Source organism: Zingiber officinale, chromosome 4B, assembly GCF_018446385.1.
Source record: "Zingiber officinale cultivar Zhangliang chromosome 4B, Zo_v1.1, whole genome shotgun sequence".
In the NCBI taxonomy this organism is placed as follows: domain Eukaryota; kingdom Viridiplantae; phylum Streptophyta; class Magnoliopsida; order Zingiberales; family Zingiberaceae; genus Zingiber; species Zingiber officinale.
In genome coordinates, this window is record NC_055993.1 from 106,038,046 (window position 1) to 106,061,445 (window position 23,400).

Sequence of the window (23,400 nt, forward strand, 5' to 3'; positions counted from 1 at the left end):
GTGACTAGCACATAAGAGAGGCATTTACCTCGACTTTGCCGAGATTCGAACCCCATATCTCATGGTGACAACACCTCATATGCTAGCGACTAGACCGTCCCAAGGGGACTACAAGATACTCATTATGTGTTGGGGACCGTTGGTGGCCGGCTGTCGGAGGGGTTGAATAGCCTTACAAAATAAAAATACTCTTCTCGGACTTTATAAGAACACTTGCCTAAATTAATTAAAGAAAGAAACTAAAAAGACGAGAGTCACGGTTTTGACTTGGTAATAATTAGGGAGGTTGTTAATCCAAGGAATGGATCGCACTAAGTATCTCCTTCAAACGGAGAAGCCTCTTACAGTAGTGAAAGTACAGAAATGAGAAGCTTAAACTAAAAGAAGAGTGCACAAGTGTTGTAATGCTAATTGCTTGAATGAATGACTAAGCTTCTAGACTAGGGTTATATTTATAGCCTTAGTCGGGATGTCTGGAAGCATTCCAAGTGCCTAGAGGGGGACAAAATTTTATCCCCTTCGCAACGGATCACGGTCAAACGCGATCCGGTCAAAATCGGGTTCCGAGCGCCCGAAATCGTTTCGGGCGCCCGGACCACTAAAGACAACATAGTTGACTTTCGATCCGGGCCCTCTGCTCCGGTCCTGCTCACCTCGGTCCGGGTCTTCCGCTCCGGCTCTGCTCGCTTAGCTGATTTCAGCCAACCAAAATAAGACTCACCTGAACCCAATTTCGGCCTTCTTGAGCAACCTTCCGCTCCAGCTTCTCGTCCCTCAGAAACGCCACATGCTTCCTTCTCGTCTGCCCGCGTACTCTTTCACAACACCTCGTCCCTCAGACACACCGAGCTCGTCGGCTCTCTCCCGTGACGTCCTTCTCGCTAGCTGCGTCTTTTGCTCGACTTCCTGTGCTCCTAAACTCCTGTATACTTAGATACAAGGTTAAAACACCACAGTACTTAATCTAACTTGGTTGATCACATCAAAATAATTTTGGGGTTCCAACAATCTCACCATTTTTGATGCGAGCAACCCAAGTTAAGCTAGGGAAAAAAGACATAAAATTAAAACAATAAATTCTATAATAAAGTCTAAAAATAAAAAATTGTAATCTACCTCCCCCTAAACTTAATCTTTTCCTTCTCCCCCTTTGATCACATAAAAATGGGATACCAAAAAATCTAAGGGTAGAAATTTTTGAAATAACTTTATCAAATTTTGAAAACTTTGAAAATCTTGATAATACTGAAAATTTTGTAAAAATTTCTAAGTAAAAAATTTCAAGCATAAAAATATTACTAACTATTTGAAAAAAAATATTTTTGACTAACTATTTGAAAAAAAAAATTTGAGAAAATTTTTCTAAGTTTTTGCAAGCATAAATATTTTTGAGAATTTTCTAAGAAAAATTCAAGCTGAAAAAAAAATTTAGTAAAAAAAATCTGAGTTAGATATTTTTGTAAAATATTTTTGAGGCATTTCCAAGTAAGAAAAATATTTGAAAAATTTTTCTAAAGCATTAACTGATCCTAATTTAATGCTTTATTAGTTAATCAATTAAATATTTTATTTCAATATTTTAGCTTCCAGTAGCGAGGCACTAGGCAAAGCCTCATAAAGAAATTAAACATTTAAAGAATTCCCTGAAAGCCCTAAAATTTTCAATTAAGATAAGACTTTGGAACCTAATAAAGATTCCTTCTGAATGGGTTAACTAGTAATTTCTTTGGAATGTATTTCTCAAAAATTTTCCTAATTTATCCTTTGCGATATCTAAAATATCATTTTAGATTATTGAATTTTCTAAAACTTGTCTTCTATGAGCATGTATTAGATGAGAATGCAAGATTTTTTAAGTTATTTATTTCTTTTTGTAAATTATCATTTTCTAATTTTACTTTGTCAAATTCTTCTAATGGACAAGATTTAGCTAGAATTAATTTTAAATTTTTAATCTTTTTTTCTAATTTGTAGCAATCTTTAGTTAATATTTTAACAAACTTAAATAATTTATCGAGAGGAAGAGATCGTACCTGACTTATCTTATCGATCTCGTTATCCGTGGCTCCCCCTGAACTGTTGTTTTCTTCCGACGTAGCTCCCCCTTCATCGATGCTCTCGATGCTCATTTTGGACGAGCTTAAATTATAGTCCTCGTCTTGATGACTTGCCATTAATGCAAGTCCGGAGAAGACCTCGATTTCGGATTCGAACGACGTATCGTCCCACGTCGCTTTTAGTGTCTTGAACCTTTTTGTTTAGACATGCTTCTTTCCTTTGTCCTTGTTTTTGTTCCTTAGCTTAGGGTAGTTGTCTTTGACGTGCTCTTTTTTGTTGCAGTGGTAGCATTTGATCGTCCTTTTCTTTCTACCCTACGGATGGTTAGTTTTACTTGAATTAAACAACTTTTTAAAGCGTCTTACCATCATAACCATTTCCTCGTCGTCGAGAGAAGATTCTGACTCATTTTCGTCTCTCGTTGCCTTGAGGGCGATGTTGTGCTTCGGCTCCTTTGTACCTGCACATCTCAATTCATGCACTTCAAATGTAGAAAATAATTATTCTAAGGTAATAGTTTCTAAGTCCTTAGAGATATAAAAAGCATCTATAAGTGAAGCCTATTTCGTATTCCTAGGGAATGCATTTAACGTGTACTTTAGCGAATCTCGATTACTTACATTTTCTCCGAGATTCGATAGTCCGGTGATGAACTCCTTAATTCTCGAGTGAAGATGTGCAATTGTCTCATCTTCTTCAAGCCGTAGGTTGGTCAGCTGGTTGCGAAGTAAGTCCCGTCTTGCGAGCTTGGCTTCAGACGACCCTTCATGTAGTTCAAGGAACTTCTCCCAAAGCTCCTTTACTGAATCGTAGTTGTCGATCCGATTAACTTCTTGTGGCGGAAGGACGCTCAGTAGATGGAACTCTGCTTTACCGTTTGCCACGTAATCGGCATGCTCCTTTTTTGTCCACTGGTGTTTTTCCTTACCTTTCGGTACTATAAAATTGAATTCCATTATTAGAAGTAAATCGAAATTAGTTTTAAAAAAATATCTGCATTCGCTTTTTCCAGCTAGCGAACTCTCTCTCGAACTTTGGCGGGTATATGTTTGGTCCGACCATCGTCTTTGCTTCGATCGACGATTAGTCCTCCTTGTTGGTGCAACCTTAGGTCAAGGTTGACCTGGTTGACCTGACTCGAGTTGACCTGACTCGAGTTGTATTTTGATGTTTGACTTAGAAAGATTGTCGGTGCAACCTTAGGTCAAGGTTGACCTAGTTGAGTTGCATGTTGATGTTTGACACTCGTGGAAGAGTTGTATTCTTGATATGGGACAAGAATAGATGTTTGGGAGATTATTGGGGCAACCGTAGGTCAAGGTTGACCTGGTTGACCTGATTCGGGAAAAAGTCCAAGTATGGAGACTTGGCAACGGAAAAGTCCAAGCAGGGAGCTTGGCACTAGAAAAGTCCAAGTATGGAGACTTGGCACTGGAAAAGTCCAAGCAGGGAGCTTGGCACGCGAAAAGTCCAAGTATGGAGACTTGGCACGGGAAAAGTCCAAGTATGGAGACTTGGCACTGGAAAAGTTCAAGTATGGAGACTTGGCACGGAGAAGTCCAAGCAGGGAGCTTGGCACGAGGGAAAGTCCTAACTGGGATGTTAGGCAGGTGGAAAGTCCTGGTGAGTGAAACCAGGCAGTGGGAAAGTCCTAACTGGGATGTTAGGCAGTGTGGAAAGTCCTGGTGAGTGAAACCAGGCAGTGGGAAAGTCCTAACTGGAATGTTAGGCAGTGTGGAAAGTCCTGGTGAGTGAAGCCAGGCAGTGGGAAAGTCCTAACTGGGATGTTAGGCAATTGGAAAGTCCTGGTGAGTGAAGCCAGACAGTGAGAAAGTCCTAACTGGGATGTTAGGCAGTGTGGAAATCCTGGTGAGTGAAGCCAGGCAAGGGAAAATCCAGATGGATCAAGGATGATCGGACATCTGGTGTTGGAAAGACCAAGTGGGTCAAAGGGATTGACCGGACACTTGGTAGGGAGTCTTAGCAGGTCAAGGGAGTGACCAGATGCTAAGCATGAGATACCAATAGGTCAAGGTTGACCGGATATTGGTGTGGAAGGCGTGGGAATTGGTTTGGACAAAAACCAAGAGCTGGATCGATCAGTGGATCGATCCAGGTCATCTGATCGGTCTGGAGACCGATCAGAAAGCGATCAGTGTGCCTCTGTGAGCTTACTGATCGGTCTGGGGACCGATCAGCATGAATCCTGATCGGTCCCCGGGACCGATCAGGGTACGCACAGAAAGTTGGGTGCGTTTCTGTAGAACAGCTGGATCGGTCTGGAGACCGATCAGCATGGAGCCTGATCGGTCTCCACGACCGATCAGAGACGCAGCTACCTCTCTGTAAGAGAGGTGGGATCGGTCCGGGGACCGATCAGACTGGGGCTTGATCGGTCTCTCGGACCGATCAGGATAGCTCCAGACCAATCAGGGCGATGCCTGATCGGTCTGGCCCTAGCCGTTGAGAGACAACGGCTAGGCTATTTTTGGCTCTTGTGTTTCTGGCTTTTTGGCTTGCAGGTTCGCAGGTTATATAAGGGTTCGAGCGACTCTACAGACACTTCGGCTTCGAACCTTCTTCTTCTTTCTGCTGTTGAGCTCTGCTGAGTTCTTGAAGCGTTGAAGCTTCGCGTGAGCTTCCCTTTGGCTGGGTCACCTGCTGTTGTAGGCGCTTGGAGCTGCTGCTTCTTCCAGTCGAAGAGAAGGCAAGCAAGAGTTCTCTTACTGTTGTATTTCTTGCTGTCTCTCCTTGTATTTTTGTACTCTCCTTACTTGCTATTGCAAGAGTGTGTTGTGGCGAGGTTTCTCCACCCAGAAGGAGTTTGTATTAGCCGGTTCTCCGGGGACTCATCCACCGACGGATTGACTGGACTCGTCCACCTTACGGACACGCCGAGGAGTAGGAGCCCTAATCTCCGAACCTCGTTACATCCCTGTGTTAAGGTTTGATATTCTTCCTTTCGTTTCTAGTTTATTTTTCCGCTGCGCTAACGAATTGTAGGAAGAAACGAGTGATTTGGGGCGGCTATTCACACCCCCCCTCTCTAGCCGAGTACGAACGATCCCAACACTCCTGAAGCGTGCTGGCTCTGATACCACTTGTTGGGGACCGTTGATGGCCGGCTGTTAGAGGGGTTGAATAGCCCTACAAAGTAAAAATACTCTTCTCGGACTTTAAAAGAACACTTGCCTAAATTAATTAAAGAAAGAAACTAAAAAGACGAGGCTCACGGTTTTGACTTGGTTACAACCGGGGAGGTTGTTAATCTAATGAATGGATCTCATTAAGTATCTCCTTTAGGCAGAGAAGCCTCTTACCACAGTGAAAGTACAGAAATGAGAAGCTTAAACTGAAAGAAGAGCGCACAAGTGTTGTAATGCTAATTGCTTGAATGAATGAATAAGCTTCTGGACCAGGGCTGTATTTATAGCCTTGGTCGGGGCGCCTGGAAGCATTCCAGGCTCCTGGAGGGGGATAAAATTTCATCCCCTTCGTAACGGATCGAGGTCAAACGCGATTCGGTCAAAATCGAGTTCCGGGCACCTGGAATCGCTCCGGACGCTCGAACCACTAAAGTCAACACAGTTGACTTTCGGTCTGGACCCTCTGCTCTGGTGCTGCTTGCCTCGGTCTGGGTCTTCCGCTCCGGTTCCGCTAGCTTGGGTGATTTCGGCCAACCGAAATAAGGCTCACCCGAATCCAATTTCGGCCTTCTCAAGCAACCTTCCGCTCCGACTTCTCGCCCCTTGGAAACGCCACGCGCTTCCTTCTCGTTCGCCCGCGTACTTTTCCGTAGCACCTCGTCTCTCGGACGCACCGAGCCCGTCGGCTCTCTCTCGTGCCGTCCTTCTCGCTAGCTGCTTCTTTTGCTCGACTTCCTGTGATCCTAAGCTCCTGCACAACACAGGGTTAAAATACCACAGGATCTAATTTAACTTGGTTGATCACATCAAAATAACATTGGAGTTCCAACATTATGTGGCAAAAGGCGATTCGCTCGCTCCCAGCGCCTCCGTCAACCCGTCCCTAGACCAACACGGAGGAGGTAAGGAGTTCTAACATTATGCACATATAAGATGTGATCATTTTGGTAGACAATAAGCGATGATTAAATATATTATCTAGTAATGATGTGATACCTTATTAAATACGAAGATAGACATTATAATTAAGAAGATCCTTCTCAACTGATATAGATACAGTAGTCTACCACCTTTCTTCGGATATTGTACATGAGTTGCCCCTGCCTTTTCTTTTCCCTCAGGACAAAAGTTCAAGAGGGGAAAAGGAAAGGGTTGACGAGCTTTAACTAGTGTGAGATGGGCCAGCGGGGCCGGGCAGCTCAAGGAGGAAGGGAAACAAAGGCTGGGCAGCATCAGCCATGTGCGAGAAAAGGAGGGCAGAGATAAAGAGAAGAAAATCATATACCGAGTGATTGACTAGATGGAAGGATGAATGAACTCCGTAGAAATAGAGTTTTACCTGATAAAATAACTCTGACGATGCCCCCATAATTGTCACATATACTCTTGGAAAAGAGTAAATCATGGTATTTTTATGACTTCCCATCCTTACTCAATTCTATAAACCTATTACATAATTATTGACCCGGCTATGCGACAATAATTCTATAAATCTATTATATAATTATCGACTCAGCTACATGGCAACAACTCTGTCATCTCATGGATGAGGCTAGGAAGTATGCATGGTACTTGAAGAAACAAGACCCAATTTAAGATTCATTTTGATCATCTTCTTTCATTCACTTAAAATCTAATATGGATTAAGATATCTCAATTAAAAAGGATAAAATAAAATGATATAAATCTCAAAACTAAGAGAAAAATATTTAACTTAATTTGAAGCAATATTAGTTATAACCTAAATTCAACCATCGGAGTACTAAACTGAACGTATGCACCTATTGACTTGGATCCAAATTGAATACAAATTCCCTATGTCCTCCATAGCCGAATAGAAGGAGACAACCATCTCTAGGAATGTAAATAAATTAAACATTCATGAATAAATAAAATACTTCATTTAGTAAAAATTTATTTATATTCGTTCAAAATATATATATATATATAATTATATGAATAAATTTGAATGACTCATTGAATTATAAAAAACAAACTTAAATTTATATGCATTTAATTCATTAACATTCGTAAACAATATTTTTAAACTTAATTAATAGAATTCTTATTAATATACTAAATAATTTTTTTAAAAAAAAATTAGAAATGAATTTGTATTTTCAAACTCAATAATCAACTGAAAAAAAATTAAAATATGAAAATTTTAAATAATCAAATAAACTTAAATTAATGTTTAATAACATTTAAATGAGTCAAACCACACTCAAATTCATAAAAACTAAACAGAGCCAAACTTAAATAATTATTTCAACAGCTTAAAGATTTTATTTATTTTAGACTCAATTTAATTTAGCAAGATTACTTTATTAAACAAATTTAAACATCAGAAAATTTGACTCATTTAAAGCCCTAACAATCTCCCACTTCTCCATGCCTTCCCTACACATCATAAGTGCATCATGAGGGGATAAGTTGAAGCTCGGCAAAACATCAAGGAGGAGGAAGAGGTCTCACCACGCAAGGGATATTCATTGTTTGTCTCATTTTAGACAAGAAGACATAAAAATGATCAAATGAATCAAGTAAGCCATGCCTCATCAATGATCAAAGGTTGCGACATACTGAAGGTCATCGATCATTGATGCTTGTAGCAGATTCAATTGCATCAATGGCTTCAGAATCAGTAGCTAGACAGGGGAAATCAAAAAGGCATAAAGAAATCTAGTAAACCCATGGATGCCATGAATTCGAGAGCATTTGGATTCAAGTAATTAGTTTCATTCTCATTTGGATTCTACATTATTATCTGTGATGACAGTTCAATGTCGAAAGAATTGCACATGGAATGGGCATCACGCATCTCGAGCTTAACAATTGACATTGTGTGAACTTTCTATTGCTCCTGTGTGGCCTTTCTGTTAAGAATTGATGTTGGTGACTGGGCCCTTGAACCAGTGCCTCGCAGTCAGCAACCACGATCCGATGGTGAGGACGAAGAGGCCACCGACCGCAACGGGGGTATAGTTGAGGGTGTCCTTGGTTATAGGATACTCAACGGGCAAGGAGAAGAAGACAGTGATGGTCGCAACCCAAAGGACAGCAACCCAACCAACAAAGGCACCGTAGCGGCCGAGGTTGAAGGGTCCGGGCACAAACCTATTGCGTGCCAAGGTCACTCGGAAGAAAATAGGCAGTGCATAGGCAATGTAGAGTCCAATGGTGGCTATTGACACCATTGCTTGGAACGCCACCATACTTACCAGATACTGCAAAAAGAAGAAAAAAAAAAGTGAGATGAAAAACTCTTAAGCTTGTTTTTACTTTTGACATGCGTATCTATATAAGGTCAAATTTTTGTATACAAATTGAACATTTGTCCAAAAGTCATGCTGGTTGGCAACCTAACGTATAAAACTCCTCCTTTTTCATCCAGACTTGGGACTGACGTTGGTGGATTTAAGTTTGTGTACGAATGAACTTCAAATTTAGTATTTCCAATAAAATGGCAGAAACTTTAGTAGACAACAATGGAACAAAGACAACTAGATGATGATGAGGTCAATGACAACGATGATCAAAGGAAGCAAAACTCTTACAAAGAGCAAAAGACAAAGTATTACCTAATCACATGATTCTGTAAGTAATAACAGAACTAACAGGGATAAGGACAATGAGATAGAAATAATACCGTCAACGCCATGCAAAATGCTATGAAAGCAGAGAGCCAAACTGCATTTATTGGAACTTCTTGTTTGTTGACTTTGTGCCAGAATGATGATAAAGGCATGGCTCCATCTCGAGAGAATGCGTATACCATTCTACATCCAAGCATACGATGAGATCTCAAGGGAAGTTTGTACTTAGTAGTAAGAGCACATTTAGACGTCAATTAGCACAAAACTTTTGGCAATATATAGTTGATTACCTGGAGTTACTTGTCACACAACTCATGCCACAAAAGAATATCGCAATCGCAACAATACCTAAGCAAACAATTCCACCAACGCCACTTCCGTATCTATTTTTGAAGGCGAGATAGAATACTTCAGCAATTGCATAACCACCGGCATCATTGTCAGGGTTTAAAAGATAGGGAATATTGGTAACTGCGAATGTGATACCGAGGAGGTAGCCCCAACCAACAACGATTGATATGCCAATGGAACTAATTATTCCTTTCGGACCATTCTTGTCTGCATTTTTAGTTTCCTCTGTCTGAAATAGCAAAATGTGAAGAGCACTCTTTGAATGTCAATACAGTAAGGCACTTGAGATAGTGTAAAAGGTTACAAATATGTTCAGTTTGTGCACTATACAGCTTCAGTTGAGGTTATTTCAATTAAATCAATGTAATAGTCATCTAGATAATATGAAACTTAAATAGGATGTTCTGATAGAAGTTTTGAATCTCGAATGCTGATCAAATATAAATTATGAAATCTAATAAATCAAGTCCCCTCTAGTTAGGGCTACATAAGTATGGTTTCTCTTTGGTCTCCTACTCCTACACTCTCTAATCTTGCAGATGGTCTTTGAAGACTTTCATGCATCTAACATTTCTTATGCTAATCAGAGAAGCACCTAATTACTAGCCGGTGATTAATTCTGATAGTAAATTCCCAATACCAAATAAGAAACCTGATTTACTAAGCTAGAAATTCTGTAAGTTTAGACAAGTATTCATACCATGTGAGCAGATGCATCATATCCCGTCACTGTGTATTGGCTCATTAGAAGTCCTAAAACAAAGATGTAGAATTTGCTGTGGATTCCGGCATCATTTTCAGTGTTAAAATGAGTGAAGACAAATTTAGCGCTGGCCCTTTCAGTGGCAACGGTAGGTATTAGGATCATTAGGACGAACACACCTGACAAAAGTCATCCTATTAAAATCCCGATAAGGCAAAAAAACTTCTAAATTCCAGAACTGGGAAGAGAATAAATTGGCACACACCTAGTAAATTCCATGCAGCAGCTAACTGTCCAAATAATGATAGCCAACTGATAGGAAGGCTGTTTATTATAGCATGGACAAAGAGAATTCCCCCATGGAAAGCAATGACCACGTATTTGGAAGCTGAATACCCTCCTCCATTGTTTCCACCCGTACTAAGTAAGATAATCACTTGAAGTAACTGAGCTAGCGAGAAGTCTACACTGGTTGTAACAGCCCACTGCAAGAAAAAATTTCTTTCTTAAACACCATCAGAAGAGGCAGCCTGCGGTCAACAATCAGACTGAGGAATTACTTATATGATCACCTGCCCAACAATGTTAAACCTGCATAGAATTAGATCGTAGATGTTAAGGGTTTCATCCTTCTCAAGTATTATCGTATAAGTATTGCAATTAACAAATCTCCGTGCACATCAGATTGTCTTGAGAAGATCGCACCAAACTATTAATAGAACAAGGAACAGGTATTCCCATGAACAATTGAAATTGTTGGAGCTTCTAAGAATGCAAAAGTCATTTATTTACTTCTTTTTTTCTACCTATTTATGAGAAAACATGAACTTTCAAGTTTGAGATTTGAATTCAAAATTTAAAATTTGCCTCATCCCTTAGAATCATCACTCTTCTCTATCCAGGTCACAAAAAGATACTGCAAATAGAGCTAAAAGTTAGGGTTCCAACTATCATGGATTCGCAATTTGTTGTTATGCGTTGGAGAATTTCCTGAAACTTTATCAACAGAAACTAACACAGAAAAGACGACAAATAGCAGTATCAGAAATGACGAATCAGAATATCGAAGCTAAACTTTCATCGGATAATAGTGAATTCAAGTAGGCGTACCATCCGGTGATCCAGGAGGCGAAAGGCGCCCATTCCCGTCCGGAGAGCCTGGCGCTCCAGTAGTACAATCCGCCGGAAGTCGGGTAGGATGAGCAGATCTCCGCCATCGACAGCCCCACGAACATGGTGAAGAAGCCGGCGACGAACCACCCGTAGGTCATGGTGACCGTCCCGCCGTACCGTAGCCCGGTGTTGTAGAGCGTGGTGATGCCCGTCAGCACGGAGATGATCGAGAACGAGAACGCGAAGTTCGACAGAACCCTAGAACCAATCAATCCCCCCGATTCGTATCAAAACCCAAATCCCCCCAAAAACAAAGGATAAAAAAGACACTTTTAAAAATTTTCAAAAAACAACAAAAACAAAAAGGCAGGATGATTACGAGAGATCGCGCTTGAGCTCCTGCTTGTACCCGAGCTCATGGAGGCGGGCGCCGCCGGAGTCGACGTCGATGCTTGTGGATCCATTACGCTCCTCCTTCCCTGACATGATCAGCGACGATCTCCGCAATTGTTCAAACGACTGTCGATCTTCTTCCACACGGGAATTTAAAAAGGCAGATTCGTTGAGATCTCCATGGCTGGAAATATAATGTTTATATATATAAATATAGAAAAACGTGCGTGGACTAACGAAGGCAGGCAAAGTCAGAAAATGCTTAAATATTTAATGCATTAATTAGCTGCGAACAGTAGATCATGTGGAGGCGAATCTTGCTGGCATTTGGCGAGGCCAGATCCTCGTCCATAAAAACATTTGGCAATAGGATATTTTTTTCTTAGGTTTATCATCCTATTAATTATAATTTAAATTGAGACGCCGTCAGCCCTGAATAATCGGACGTTGAACGGGGTAATAAATTTTAAAAAAAATCATAATTAATTACAATCAAATCGTAACAACAACCCAACTATCATTATAAATGGTCCATTTCTTAAACTACTTTTTAATTCTAATTATAAATGGTCTCTGATCTCGCATTTGGTAATTATACAAGTATTTATTTTATAAGCGAGTCTTTTGTCAACTGATGTAAATAATTATAAAGATGGTTGTATTAGAATAAAATGTGCATCATTTGAGCGATATTATCTTCTCGTGAATATTCTTGTGTGGAATCTTGTCAACAGAATGTCCTTTCGAAGCGGTGCGATGGTTAAAACATGAGATATTGTCATATGAGATCTTGGGATCGATATTCGGCGTGATCGAGCATAACTTCTCTTATGTCTTGACCATTTTCACTAATAGTTAGTAGTCATCCGTGATTTATCTCCTCCGTATTGATTTAGAAATAAATTAATAGAGATATTAGGGACAAATGAATCACCTTTTATCATATGTTTAGAATTTATTTAGAAAAAAAATAAAAATAAAAAAATGACTTTCGAGTCAGACTGGTTGTCAGAATCAACGTGAGGTTCTACACGTTAGAGTATCTATCAATAGCTTTTACAATAATACGCACCTATTTATTGTTTTTTTAAAAAGCATTCATTTGATATTTTTCTTAATTTGGGAGGCCTTTTAATTTTCGCCCATTCCTTATCGTATTATACTTGTTAATTCGGTGGAACGAACGTATTGTGTGATGTTAACCCACACCAAAATCCAAATTACGAAGACTTTTAGGTCATGAATCTCAATGATGATGTGACACATTCATGAGATATAATTGATAAATTAAATAATAATTATTAATTATGCTACGTTAGAAAATAATTTATATTATTAGTTAGGCAAAAATTTAGATGACGCAAAAAAAATACTACTTATAATTATTATAATACGTAAAGTTAAATTATTAGTTTATTTAAAATATTTAAAAATATTATATATAATACCTTTTATATTAAATTTTTTTGCCAATTTAATTAATATTGTTTATTCTTTATTAAAATCACTTTAAAAATGTTGAAACCAGCTTAAAAGGTCAAAATCACTGCAACTATTTTATTGGTCATTAACTAACTGCTACATTAAGTTTATGATAATTTTAATTTTTTTTAAATGATTTTAATTTTTTATCTAATTTATAAAGATTTTTTTTAAGTATAAAGTGTTCTATATATACATATTTTAATCGAGTTGAATTGATTTATTTTTATAGATCGTGGCTTTACCACAATATTAAAATAAAAGATTTTTATAGAAAAATATGAATTTTGTGGGCTTATATTAGGCCGTAACCGGCTTACTGGACAGCCAGTTGCACGATCCCTAACGACCCGTTATTTTTCCCCCGATCGGCCCACGACTGGTTCTCAAATTTGTGATCCCTAAAATGCCCCTGGCAGACGGTCGAATTTTCGATTTTATTCTGTCAAAATCCCCCAGTCCTCTGCGCCGTTCCTGCCGCTGTGCCGCTTGGCTTCCTCCGCGCTGCCTGTACCCTCGATCGCTGCCGCCGCCGCATCTCTTCGTCGCTGCCGATGGATGCCTTCGGTCTCTGATATTTTAGGAATTTTGGCACTGTAGGAATCCAGGCTTTGGAAAATCGTTACTGTTAAATTCGTAAGCGGACATAATATCGATCTCTCCTTTATCTTCGTTGCTTGTGAGTTAGGTTTCTTTTCGGTTTTGTGATGCTAAATCTAGGTGCTTTTTACAGTTCAACGAAGTGAGAGTTCTATACCAATTACGTCCTTGAGATATTGAAAAGGCTCAAACTTCAAAATGAGTGTTAATGATTTGCGCCTTATGAAATATGTTTTTTTTTTTTATAAAAGATTCTTTATTTATGTGTATTTCTTGTGCTTTTTTCTTTATAACCTATTCACGGAGATGTCTTCCGTTTGCAGGTACTGGTACTTAATTTGGCGAGACTACAAATCAAGTTTACATTATATGCTTTCGCCAGCTTCCAACGTTCACTTTGCTAACTCCAAAACCTTCCTCCAATACTGTCATCCAGCTCCTTATTAGTCGATGATGAAGGATCTGACATTCCCTTCATCAATCTATAATATCTTTGCCTGCTGAGTTCAAGTGAATTGAAAATTGAAATTTATCTTATCATAGGTTGCTTTTAAAGTGTTCCCAAAATCTTTCTTTGAATACTCAACAACATACATACCCTAAATTGCCAAAACCCAGCAGTTTTGATAAGTGTCCTGTTATCTTGATTGTGGATACAATGGTGGACTTTCAGAGCTCTACCCATCGTTCAAGGTGGATTTTTTCACTTGAAGAGCTGGTAATTCACCATTTGTGGTTCTTTTTCTTCAGATTATGTTTTTCCTTGATCATGGTTGAGTTTGCAGGGTAGTCCTTCTCTTTGATGTCAAATGAGCAGCCTTTGTTAAATATATTAAACTTGTATTTGATTCTCGTATGGATAACTCCTGATCTTAGCAAGTTATTATACTTTTACTGTATTTGTTGACATTGTAATAGAACGTGGATCTTCCTTATTAATTATATTCTGGCCTCTGGGTTCTTCCTGCAGTTTGAAAAGCATAAGAATGCAAACCAAAGGGCCTCAAAGCTGCTTGAACAGGTGCTTTTCAGTTAGAGTTGTAGAAATTATACCGAAGGCAGCTTTTCCTGCCTGACTTATGACATAGATTGTCCATATTACATTGCTAGCATTGTTAATATGTGTATGCACTATAGTCAATTTGTTTTTTGCATTTGGCTATGAGCCTATGCTCTGCCTTATTTATCTTTTATGAAGTGATCTCCCTTTTTTGGCTGCGTTACATAACCTGTCATGCTCATTAGTAGTATTTTGTGAGACGAACATGGCATTCAATATTTGTATTTATCACTCAACTTCCTTGCAGTTTGGCATCACACGGCTGGAAGTTCATGTTGATGGGTCTGTCTCCTACCCTGAACCTATATTTGACCAAAAAGATAATGGTAATGAAACAGCAATTTCTAGCTGTCTTGATTTAGCTTCTATATAGCTATTTCTGTGTCTTCATAGTCCTTTTTTGCTTTTGATCATTTGAGCTTGATTTTATGATACTGCTTCTATCATTTTATGTTAGCCGAGAGGTCCATTCCCGAGCCTCTTAATTGTGAAGAGGAGCAGCATATGCGGATCTTCTATGAGCAAAAAATTCAAGAAGTGTGTCGAGCATTTAAGTTTCCCCATAAGATTCAGGTGATTGTTTTTCTTATTTTTTGCATTCTGGAATTGGTAAAAGAGAAGATTTTTCATCTGTGTCTTTTTTTGCCTTGCAGGCAACAGCAATTATCTACTTCAAAAGATTTTGTTTGCAGTGGTCTGTCATGGAGCATCACCCGAAACATATAATGTGAGATCCCTGTTGCAGTATTCATTTGTTGATAGCTTGTTTATTTATTTTCATATTATCTTATATAGTTAAAGTTTTGCTGATTATTCTGGCTACTCTGATAAGGGATTCTATACTTAATATTGTATTCCCAATATCTAAAAGTTTTAGTATATTTTCAATTAAGTCTCATGTTTCCGTTGGCATATATGCAAACTTTGGTTTCTAATTCTGTCCTAGCTGTTTATTATTATGATCATTATTTTGGATAAATAGAAAAGGTGAGATCAAGAGAATCTTTCCAGAAAATACTGATTTTAGGAAGTGGGTAGCAACATGTTGATAGTTACAACAAATAGCTGCCAGTCTTGATGAGTTCAACTTTGTTGTGCTAAGTTGTTAATTCTACTTTTTTGGCAATTAATTTTTCCTGTTTGAACAGGTTAACTTGCATATACGCTTCATGTAAAGTGGAAGAAAATCATGTATCTGCTGAGGAGCTTGGGAAGGGAATTCAGTTTGATCATCAGATTATCCTCAATAATGAAATGGCTGTTTATCAGGTATGCTTCAATGTGTATTCCACATTCTTTTTTTCCTTTGTTTATGTCTTATTTCCTTCTGCTATTTGCAATTTTCAGAGTCTTGGCTTTGATTTAATTGTTTACTCTCCCTACCGGTCAATTGAAGGTTTCCTTGAGGGCATGCAGGTGATTTGTTCTCTTTGTGATAGTACTTTTAAAATCCATTTGTTGGGTAAGTAGTCTCAGCTACTTTGGACATTGTAGTTTGTTGGGTACTTCTCTATTCAGGCCTTAATTTTAATGCATTATTGACACCACCTATCATGTCGAATGACTAATTACCTTTTTTTTATTATTATTTTAAAGGATTTTTTACATGCAAGAGATGACCAAAAGAAGTTTCAGGTGCTTTCCTCTGTTTCCAACTATCAAATTAATATGTTTTTTTTTATATTGCTTTGCATATTTGAATCCTTTTACTAGTATTTTCATGGTTTTTACCCTAGTTCCAATAGTATGGTATATCTTGTGATCTTAAATTACCTAGCATAACTAACACCAACCTTCCCTACAGCTGTTTTTCATAACTATAGCATTTCACTTTGTTTAATAAATCTTTTTCACCTCTTTGTTGCACGAGCCATATCATTAACCTCTGCTCACTGTTCGTACTTGGAAAAGAAGCAAAAACTGCCATATTCCTACATGTTAATCTCCTATAACTTTTAAAATTGATAATGCCATGAATCTAAGCCATGGAGGTTATAGATCCTGGCAACGTTTTATTGGTACCAATTTTGTTCGTAGATTTACTTGATATCGCTTAGCTTTAATATTAGCTATTTAGATGCTGGAAACATATCATCATTCATTGCGATATTATTTTGGTCACTAAAACACACCAATTATATATCATTGAATTGGCTGAATGTGACTATGCTGTCTTTTATGTTTTTCACCAATACTTTCTGTTCCATTTCAAGGACTTGCTACAAACTTCATATTCAGAGGTAGATAGGATGATGTTGACCGATGGGCCACTTCTCTTTGCTCCCGCGCAGGTGCTTTACTTCATCAAGTGTATTTCACTAATTTTTTTTGTCTGAAAGTGAGTAGCTGCTACTTTGTTTCGAATACGTTGACCTATAAATTGGACCGTCACTACCTGATCCTGTTCAGAAAATTGTTGACATGACTCGATTAGATTAATGTCTCGAAAATCTTAAGCCTAAATTAATCAAAATATACTTATCTATGCCTTACAAGCTTCTGTCACTATTCCACAACTTAAAATGTGGAACTAAACTACCATCGTAACATTGGACACTTAAGGGCTAAATTTGCAGTGAGATTCCCATCTCACTAAACCCAAAGATCTACTTCCATACCATGTGCCAACCTGACCAAAATGAGAAATTTAACCACTTATTGATTTGGGACCTTTATTTGATCTTTTAACCTCCTGCGCCCCACACGACGCCACATCTCTTATGGGTGATTAAAGACCTACTGAAATCCTATAGGCCTAGATTCCTAGTCGATAGTGCAAAAACTCAATTCCTAAGCCTTATACTGCCCCCACAACCTCCTTGTGGGCCTGAAGTGGGATAACATAAGCAGAACAGACCTACAGGAAAATTGTCCAAGTTAGGTTATTCATGTAAGTTTCTGCACTAGTTCCAACTTTTTTTTTTCCTTTTGACATTTAACAGTGTTGCATAATCGTCTGTATTTTCCTCCAACATTATTCCTGAGCCATTTCGTTTCAAAGGACACTTAAGTTATAGATAGTGTAATCCTATTGTAATTTCGAGCGATTTGAAATATCTAAAAAATATGTTTTTGGTTACAGTTAGCACTGGCTGCCTTGCGCAGAGCAAATGAGGTGCATAGATTCCTTGATTTTGAAAGGTACCTAGATATTTATTTGAACTTTTATCTCAATAAATTATTCTCTTTATACGAGAAAAGATCAATCTTATTTTGTTTTGGTTATAGTGGGACTTATATTCCATGTTTGATGAACATTGCAGATACTTGAATTTCTTGGTGTCTCGCCAGCGGTCTACCCACTCGGCTTCTCAGCTTCTTGAAACTTTGAATTCAATCGATATATTGGTAATTGTCATCAAAGTTGAAAAGCATATTTAAACCCCCTGCATTAGCAGGAAATGTTTTGGTTTTTCATTGGCGTATGATTACTATCGATATTTGTTAACTTCCACTCCTCATCCAGGTTGCTCAACTTAACATACTGACAGCAGACGAAATGAAGGATATCGATCGAAAACTGAAGAGCTGTTGGGATCCAATCACAGAAGAGTAATTCCCGTAACATAACTTGTCTGTCATTTCCATTTTTCTCGAACTATTTCCCTTCATTCAAACGTATCATGCAGCAATAAGAAGCGAAAAAAAAGATCAAAACACAAGTCGAAAAGAACTGCAAGTGAGATGCAAGGGCTACTGGCATGAACTAGTCCTGCTAAACCGGCAAAGGTTCACAACAGATTGGAAAGTGATCATTGTGGATGCAAGGTTCACACCCTAACCAAGTTCTATCTATTTGGGCACTGGTATGGTCGATCAATGCGATTCTCAATTCGACATTTCATTGTATTTTTGTTGAGACAGACCATTCTATATTTGTGGGTACTCTATATTAATATAACATGAGTTGCTTTTATTGCGAAACACATTATTTTATATCCTTGTGTAAAAAATAAAAAAATGCATCTTTATAATATTATTTTTAAGTTCAATTTGCCCCAGTATTTGTTCCAAAAAGATGGCATTCGAATCTCTTGTGTGTGTTTTTTTGAAAAAATAAATGTTTATTTCATGAAAATTCACAAAGGAACATGATGATTGTGTTTTTTTTTGTCAGTGCTATTGTAACTCTTATGATTCGATTAATTCTAGAAGTGGACGGTCTGGTCTGATCGATTATCAAGGTGTTTGATACGTTCAGTTAGAGAATCGAATCCTCCTTGTCCAAGTATACAATTTATCATGCATCATGCTATTATATATTTATGATAGCAACAAACAGTGATTACATTCACCTCACACATTCCTCAGAGTCCGTTGTTAGGTTATGCAAAGGATGATACAGTATCAATTTATAGTGAGCTATCAAGTGACTAAAAGGTGGGAATAATTTTTCCTTGAGGTCATATGTCTGTTGAAAATTAATCTCTACATTATTATAATAAATTTATTATCTTCTAATCAATTGAGCATCCAATGCATAGATTTAACCTTTAGGAGGATGGTTCAATGGTAAGTAATGCATATATTTAATCTTTAGGGGTATGGTTCAATGGTAAGTAATTAGGATGAGACCGTAGTGCTCGCTTGTCACTTGAAATTTTTTCATTTTACTTCCTCTCAATTTTGGGGGGCTTTTAAAGTAAAAATAAACTTGAGGATCATCTTTACACAATTAGTTAAAAGAGATTTAGTTTTATTTATTTCTCTTATTGTTGCTTTAAACTTAGACCCACCAAATAACCATCTTTATCTAACAATCCATCTTTATTCCACTTAAATTAACACTTCTCACACCAACATCAGGGCACTTAAACATAAACCTACATCGGGACAAGTAAACATAGAGTTTATTTGGAAGGATACGATTTAGCTCGAACAAATTCGAGTTGACTTTGAATTGGATTCGAACTCGACTCAAATCGAGACGCTGTTGGGGATCCCGCGGCCGGTGAGGCCACCGACCCGGGTAAAGTCGGATGTGTTGGGGTAGAGCAGCATGTAGGGCATCTTCACCGGTCCGGTCCGGTTCTTCAATTTCGGGTCCCGGTTCATTCTCAGGATCCGGTTCTCGATCTCGATCAGGTTTTGGCGGAACCGCTCGAAGGCCTCCAGCGCCCTCTTGTCGGAGGTCCACTCCTGCGCGTCCCGCTGGCCGAGGTACACCTCGTCCGACGAGTGACGCGACAGGATCTCGATCAGCGACACGCCAAGGATGGTCTGGAACTGGCCCGTGATGGTCGAGAGGAAGAACAGGTCCGGGTTCTTTTCCAGCTCCGCGTACTCCGGCGTCCCCGGCTCCGGCATCCACCGCCGACTTATGGTGGGGCGGTTCGGCAGGTAGCCGGCGTAGGGGAACTGCCCGAAATTGACGGCAGCGTGGAGGGCGGAAGCCACCCAGATGATGGTGGTGCAGGTCTTGGTCAGCTCGGCGACGGTCTCCAACTTGGGCCACCAGGCCTCGTCCTTCTTGTCACCGTGCCCGACCTCGCGCACCTCCTTCCACCACGCCTGCAGCTCGACGTCGGCGCGGACCACCTCGTCATCGGGGTAGTAGATGGTGCAGTAGTCGGTCACCCACGTCTCAATCGCCGACCATATCGCAAGGCCGTCGACGGCGTACGGGTAGTCCTCGATCAGCAGCCGGAGCTTGTACGGGCTCGTCGGATCCTCCACCGCCACTCCTCTATAGTAAAACAACATAATTACATTCTTGAAATGGAAAGTCAACTGATCGACGCAGGTTTTGACTTCTACCTCTTGAGGAGATCATCGGGGAGCCCTTGCTCTGTCAGCTTCCAGTCCTTGTAGACGACGGCGGACATCTCCAGGGCGTATTTCCCGGGGAAGACAGTGAGCTCCAGGATTCCGCCGGCGTTGATGAGTGTCTGACGAGCGAAGGCGTTGATGTTCATCGTGTCGCGGTTGTGCGGGCTGAGAAGCTTGTGCACAGGGTGGACGACGCTGAGCTGCCGGTTGGTGGCGATCACGAAGGGCTCCATCACCGCGTGCGTGTTCAGCCTGGAAATTGATCAGACACATCTCAGGCGAATCGGAAACTGCGTAATTCGCATCGAGTGAGTGTTTTTTCTTTTTCTGTACCAGTGGCTGACGAGTTGGTGGTAGCCGGAGTCATTGACGGCGGCGTAAGCCTTGGCGAGGCTCCAAACGGAGCCCTCGACGCCACTCTCCGCGGGCGTAAACACGCGGTTGACCGCGCCGCAATTCTCTCCCTCAGGGTGCGGCAGGCTCAGCTCTATGGCCAGCGGCTTCAGCGTGCCGTCATCCTTAAGCAGCAGCAGAGTCCTGGTTGCGTAGATCTTGTTGTCGCCAGCGTTGATGCGGTTCAAGTAGGGCATCAACGCATCGTGATGATCCAAAATGAACAGCTTGTTAGCCTTCATCGCCTCTTCCACCGTTCTGCCTTCCATGTTCTTCTCGATGTGAGCCGCCGTAATAGAGCTGGTGTGGTTGCCGTACAAATTGCGATCAAGCTTGCTGGTCGGAGGAAACTCCTGCAGTCGCCTGATGATGAGGGGATTCACTCCGGCCAACATCTCTCTTCCAAACTCCTCGTCGCTCCTCCAAGCTTCCGTGTCCTCTGCCACCAAACAGAGTACAAATCAACATCAGCTCTGCTTCTAAATTCTAATCGATCGACGTTCAAAAGTCCGAACAGCTTACGTTGGATGACTTGAGGGCGGGGAAGCTTGAGGATTCTGCCGCCGTCGGTTTTGACGAGCTCCCGCGGGATCTGGTCGTTGCCCTGGTCGCCATTATCTTCGAGCTGCGGCAGCCGCAGACCGCCGTCGAAGAGATTCAGCACGTCTTGGAAGGAGTCGAATTCCATGGGGGTGGCGTCGAACACCATGTTCAGCGACGGTACCAGCGACTGGACAATCGCCTTCAGCGCGTTTCCGAGGAAGTCCGACATCTTCAGGCGGCCGAACCGCTCGTCGCGAGGCACATAGATATCGAGGTTCAACGTCCACAGCCGGCTCTCCGATTTCGGGTCTGCCGTCGTATTGATTCCGATCTTTACTAAATTAGGAAATTTGCTTGAATTGTTATAGCTCGAGTTAACTTACCAGTCTTGGTAGGAAGGCGACCGGTGCGTCCCCGGCGAGGATAAGGTAAGTCCTTGGAGCCGCCGAGGACAGGGCGGGCGTAGTCGTGGCCTTTGTCCGGCTCGCCGAGATCGTTGTAGTAGGCGTAGGCGTAAACACGGTCGTGGTCCTTGAGTTCTCCGTCGACGTGGTCTCCCCTGAGATGGACGAGCTCTTCCTCTCTGTACGCCTTCAGCAGCTTTGGCGTTTGGCTCGGCAGGTACGTCTACATCAAGAACACAACTCAAGAACCGAAACTCGATTGTAATCTAATCAAATCAAATACTCACGTCGTTGGTGAAGAAGATGCGATCGTAGTTGTAGTTCTTCACCGGATAAACCCAGGAATTGCAGACGAAATGGATGCGGTTGCTCTTGCCGGGGACGCCCTTCGGCAAGGTGACGGTCTTGAGGTAGAACTCCGAGTGGTGGTGGTTCTTAACGATGACGGCGCCGGGAACCCCGTGGCTCGCGTTCCACTCGAACTGCACGTTGAACTGCGACTCGCCTTCGACCACCGACGTCATCAGCGGCATCCCCCAGTGCTCCAAGTACGCCGGCCGACTTATTCTTCCTTGATTCAGTTTACCTGTTTCCGTTAATCATCGTTTTACTTCGCACCGATTATTGAAGACAAAAATTATCTTTAAGATCATCCAAAATTCTAAATCTTACAGTAAATTTTGGATGAAAAAGAAGTTGAAATTGACGTTTTGATAAAAAATTTAACTTTTTTGTCCGATTTAATTCCGATAGAATTGCTTTAAGGAAGACATCGACTGACTCAGCAGAGGTCAAGGTCAAACGACTTGGTAAAGCAAACCGTCAGAGCGGCGGCGAGCTCGCGAGTCGACTCTTCGGCCCGATCCAAGCACCAAAGAAAGCGAATAAGCGAGCGAGGAGAGGAACCGGGGGGAGAGATCGTACCGGGTTCGCCGGCGGTGGCGCTGACGAGGTGGAAGCAGACGCGCTCGCCGACTAATTCATCCAGTGTGTCCAACAGCGACGGCACCAAGTTTTTCTTCTTGACCAGCACCACCGTCGCGCTCAGCTTCTCAAGAGGAGGCGCCGCCTTCTCGTGGAGGCGTTTGGTGATGGTATCCAACACGTTAGTCTGCATCCTGTCGGTCTCTCGCTCGCAGTTCGGTTGAAGCCGGAGCAGAGGAGTCGTGACGGTGAGGGTGTGGTTTGCAAAATGGGAAGCTGCTTGGGGGTTATTTATAGATAAAAAAAAATTGAAGGCAATAAGGTTTGCTTATTTCTCCAAATACTATTTTATTTTATTTTTAAAGAAAAAATTATAAAAAATAAAAATAAAGGAGACGCACTTATTTTCATTATATCAAAATAATATTTATTAATTTATCAAACTTATTTTAACTTGGTGAAAACGACTTTGTATATTAATTATCACCAAGTTGCTGTAACTATAATTTATAACAACCACTAGAGCAACCTGTCTACAGTTAGATGTTATCGTCGTAATCACGTGATAGTTGCTATAATATAAGTTATAGTAATTATTTTTATAATAAAATATTAAAATAAGAGTATTTTTAATATAAAAAATAAGATAAAATTCTTTTAAAATATTTTTTAAAAAATAATATGTCCCCCAACTATATTTGGTAGGTCACTGATCTTGTCTGAAAGTCGAAGAGACGAAAAGTTGAGGATGACGCTTACACTAATCTCCTGTGGACTTCGCACGGACCTGTAACACAAACTACGTCAGTGCCGAGCCAAAGAAGGGGTCCCCGACGTTGGCCCTCCGACGCTTAAGTCAGTCACC

The 23,400-nt window shown here is 40.5% G+C and overlaps 3 protein-coding genes across 3 annotated transcripts; 1 reads left to right on the forward strand and 2 right to left on the reverse strand.

Annotated features, from left to right (window-relative positions):
- Positions 1 to 7,902: 7,902 nt before the first annotated feature.
- On the reverse strand, positions 7,903 to 11,555 carry LOC121975909 (amino-acid permease BAT1 homolog). Its single transcript, XM_042527841.1, has 8 exons — positions 11,347 to 11,555; positions 10,965 to 11,225; positions 10,427 to 10,445; positions 10,120 to 10,339; positions 9,852 to 10,033; positions 9,091 to 9,380; positions 8,854 to 8,983; positions 7,903 to 8,431 (listed from the first exon to the last, which is right to left on the reverse strand). Exons 1-8 carry the CDS (start codon positions 11,451 to 11,453, stop codon positions 8,084 to 8,086), a joined length of 1,557 nt encoding a protein of 518 aa, XP_042383775.1. The 5' UTR covers positions 11,454 to 11,555; the 3' UTR covers positions 7,903 to 8,083.
- A 1,724-nt stretch (positions 11,556 to 13,279) lies between these two features.
- LOC121975910 (cyclin-H1-1-like) lies at positions 13,280 to 18,486 on the forward strand. Its single transcript, XM_042527842.1, has 14 exons — positions 13,280 to 13,478; positions 13,766 to 14,160; positions 14,413 to 14,463; positions 14,750 to 14,828; positions 14,960 to 15,075; positions 15,156 to 15,229; positions 15,651 to 15,771; positions 15,850 to 15,918; positions 16,099 to 16,137; positions 16,716 to 16,793; positions 17,585 to 17,643; positions 17,766 to 17,850; positions 17,969 to 18,054; positions 18,132 to 18,486. The coding sequence occupies exons 2-14, from the start codon at positions 14,101 to 14,103 to the stop codon at positions 18,205 to 18,207; spliced, it is 993 nt and encodes a 330-aa protein (XP_042383776.1). The 5' UTR covers positions 13,280 to 13,478; positions 13,766 to 14,100; the 3' UTR covers positions 18,208 to 18,486.
- Positions 18,487 to 19,250: 764 nt separating this feature from the next.
- LOC121975911 (probable linoleate 9S-lipoxygenase 5) lies at positions 19,251 to 22,812 on the reverse strand. Its single transcript, XM_042527844.1, has 7 exons — positions 22,536 to 22,812; positions 21,899 to 22,197; positions 21,591 to 21,834; positions 21,187 to 21,516; positions 20,605 to 21,103; positions 20,260 to 20,523; positions 19,251 to 20,188 (listed from the first exon to the last, which is right to left on the reverse strand). The coding sequence occupies exons 1-7, from the start codon at positions 22,726 to 22,728 to the stop codon at positions 19,420 to 19,422; spliced, it is 2,598 nt and encodes an 865-aa protein (XP_042383778.1). The 5' UTR covers positions 22,729 to 22,812; the 3' UTR covers positions 19,251 to 19,419.
- Positions 22,813 to 23,400: the final 588 nt, after the last annotated feature.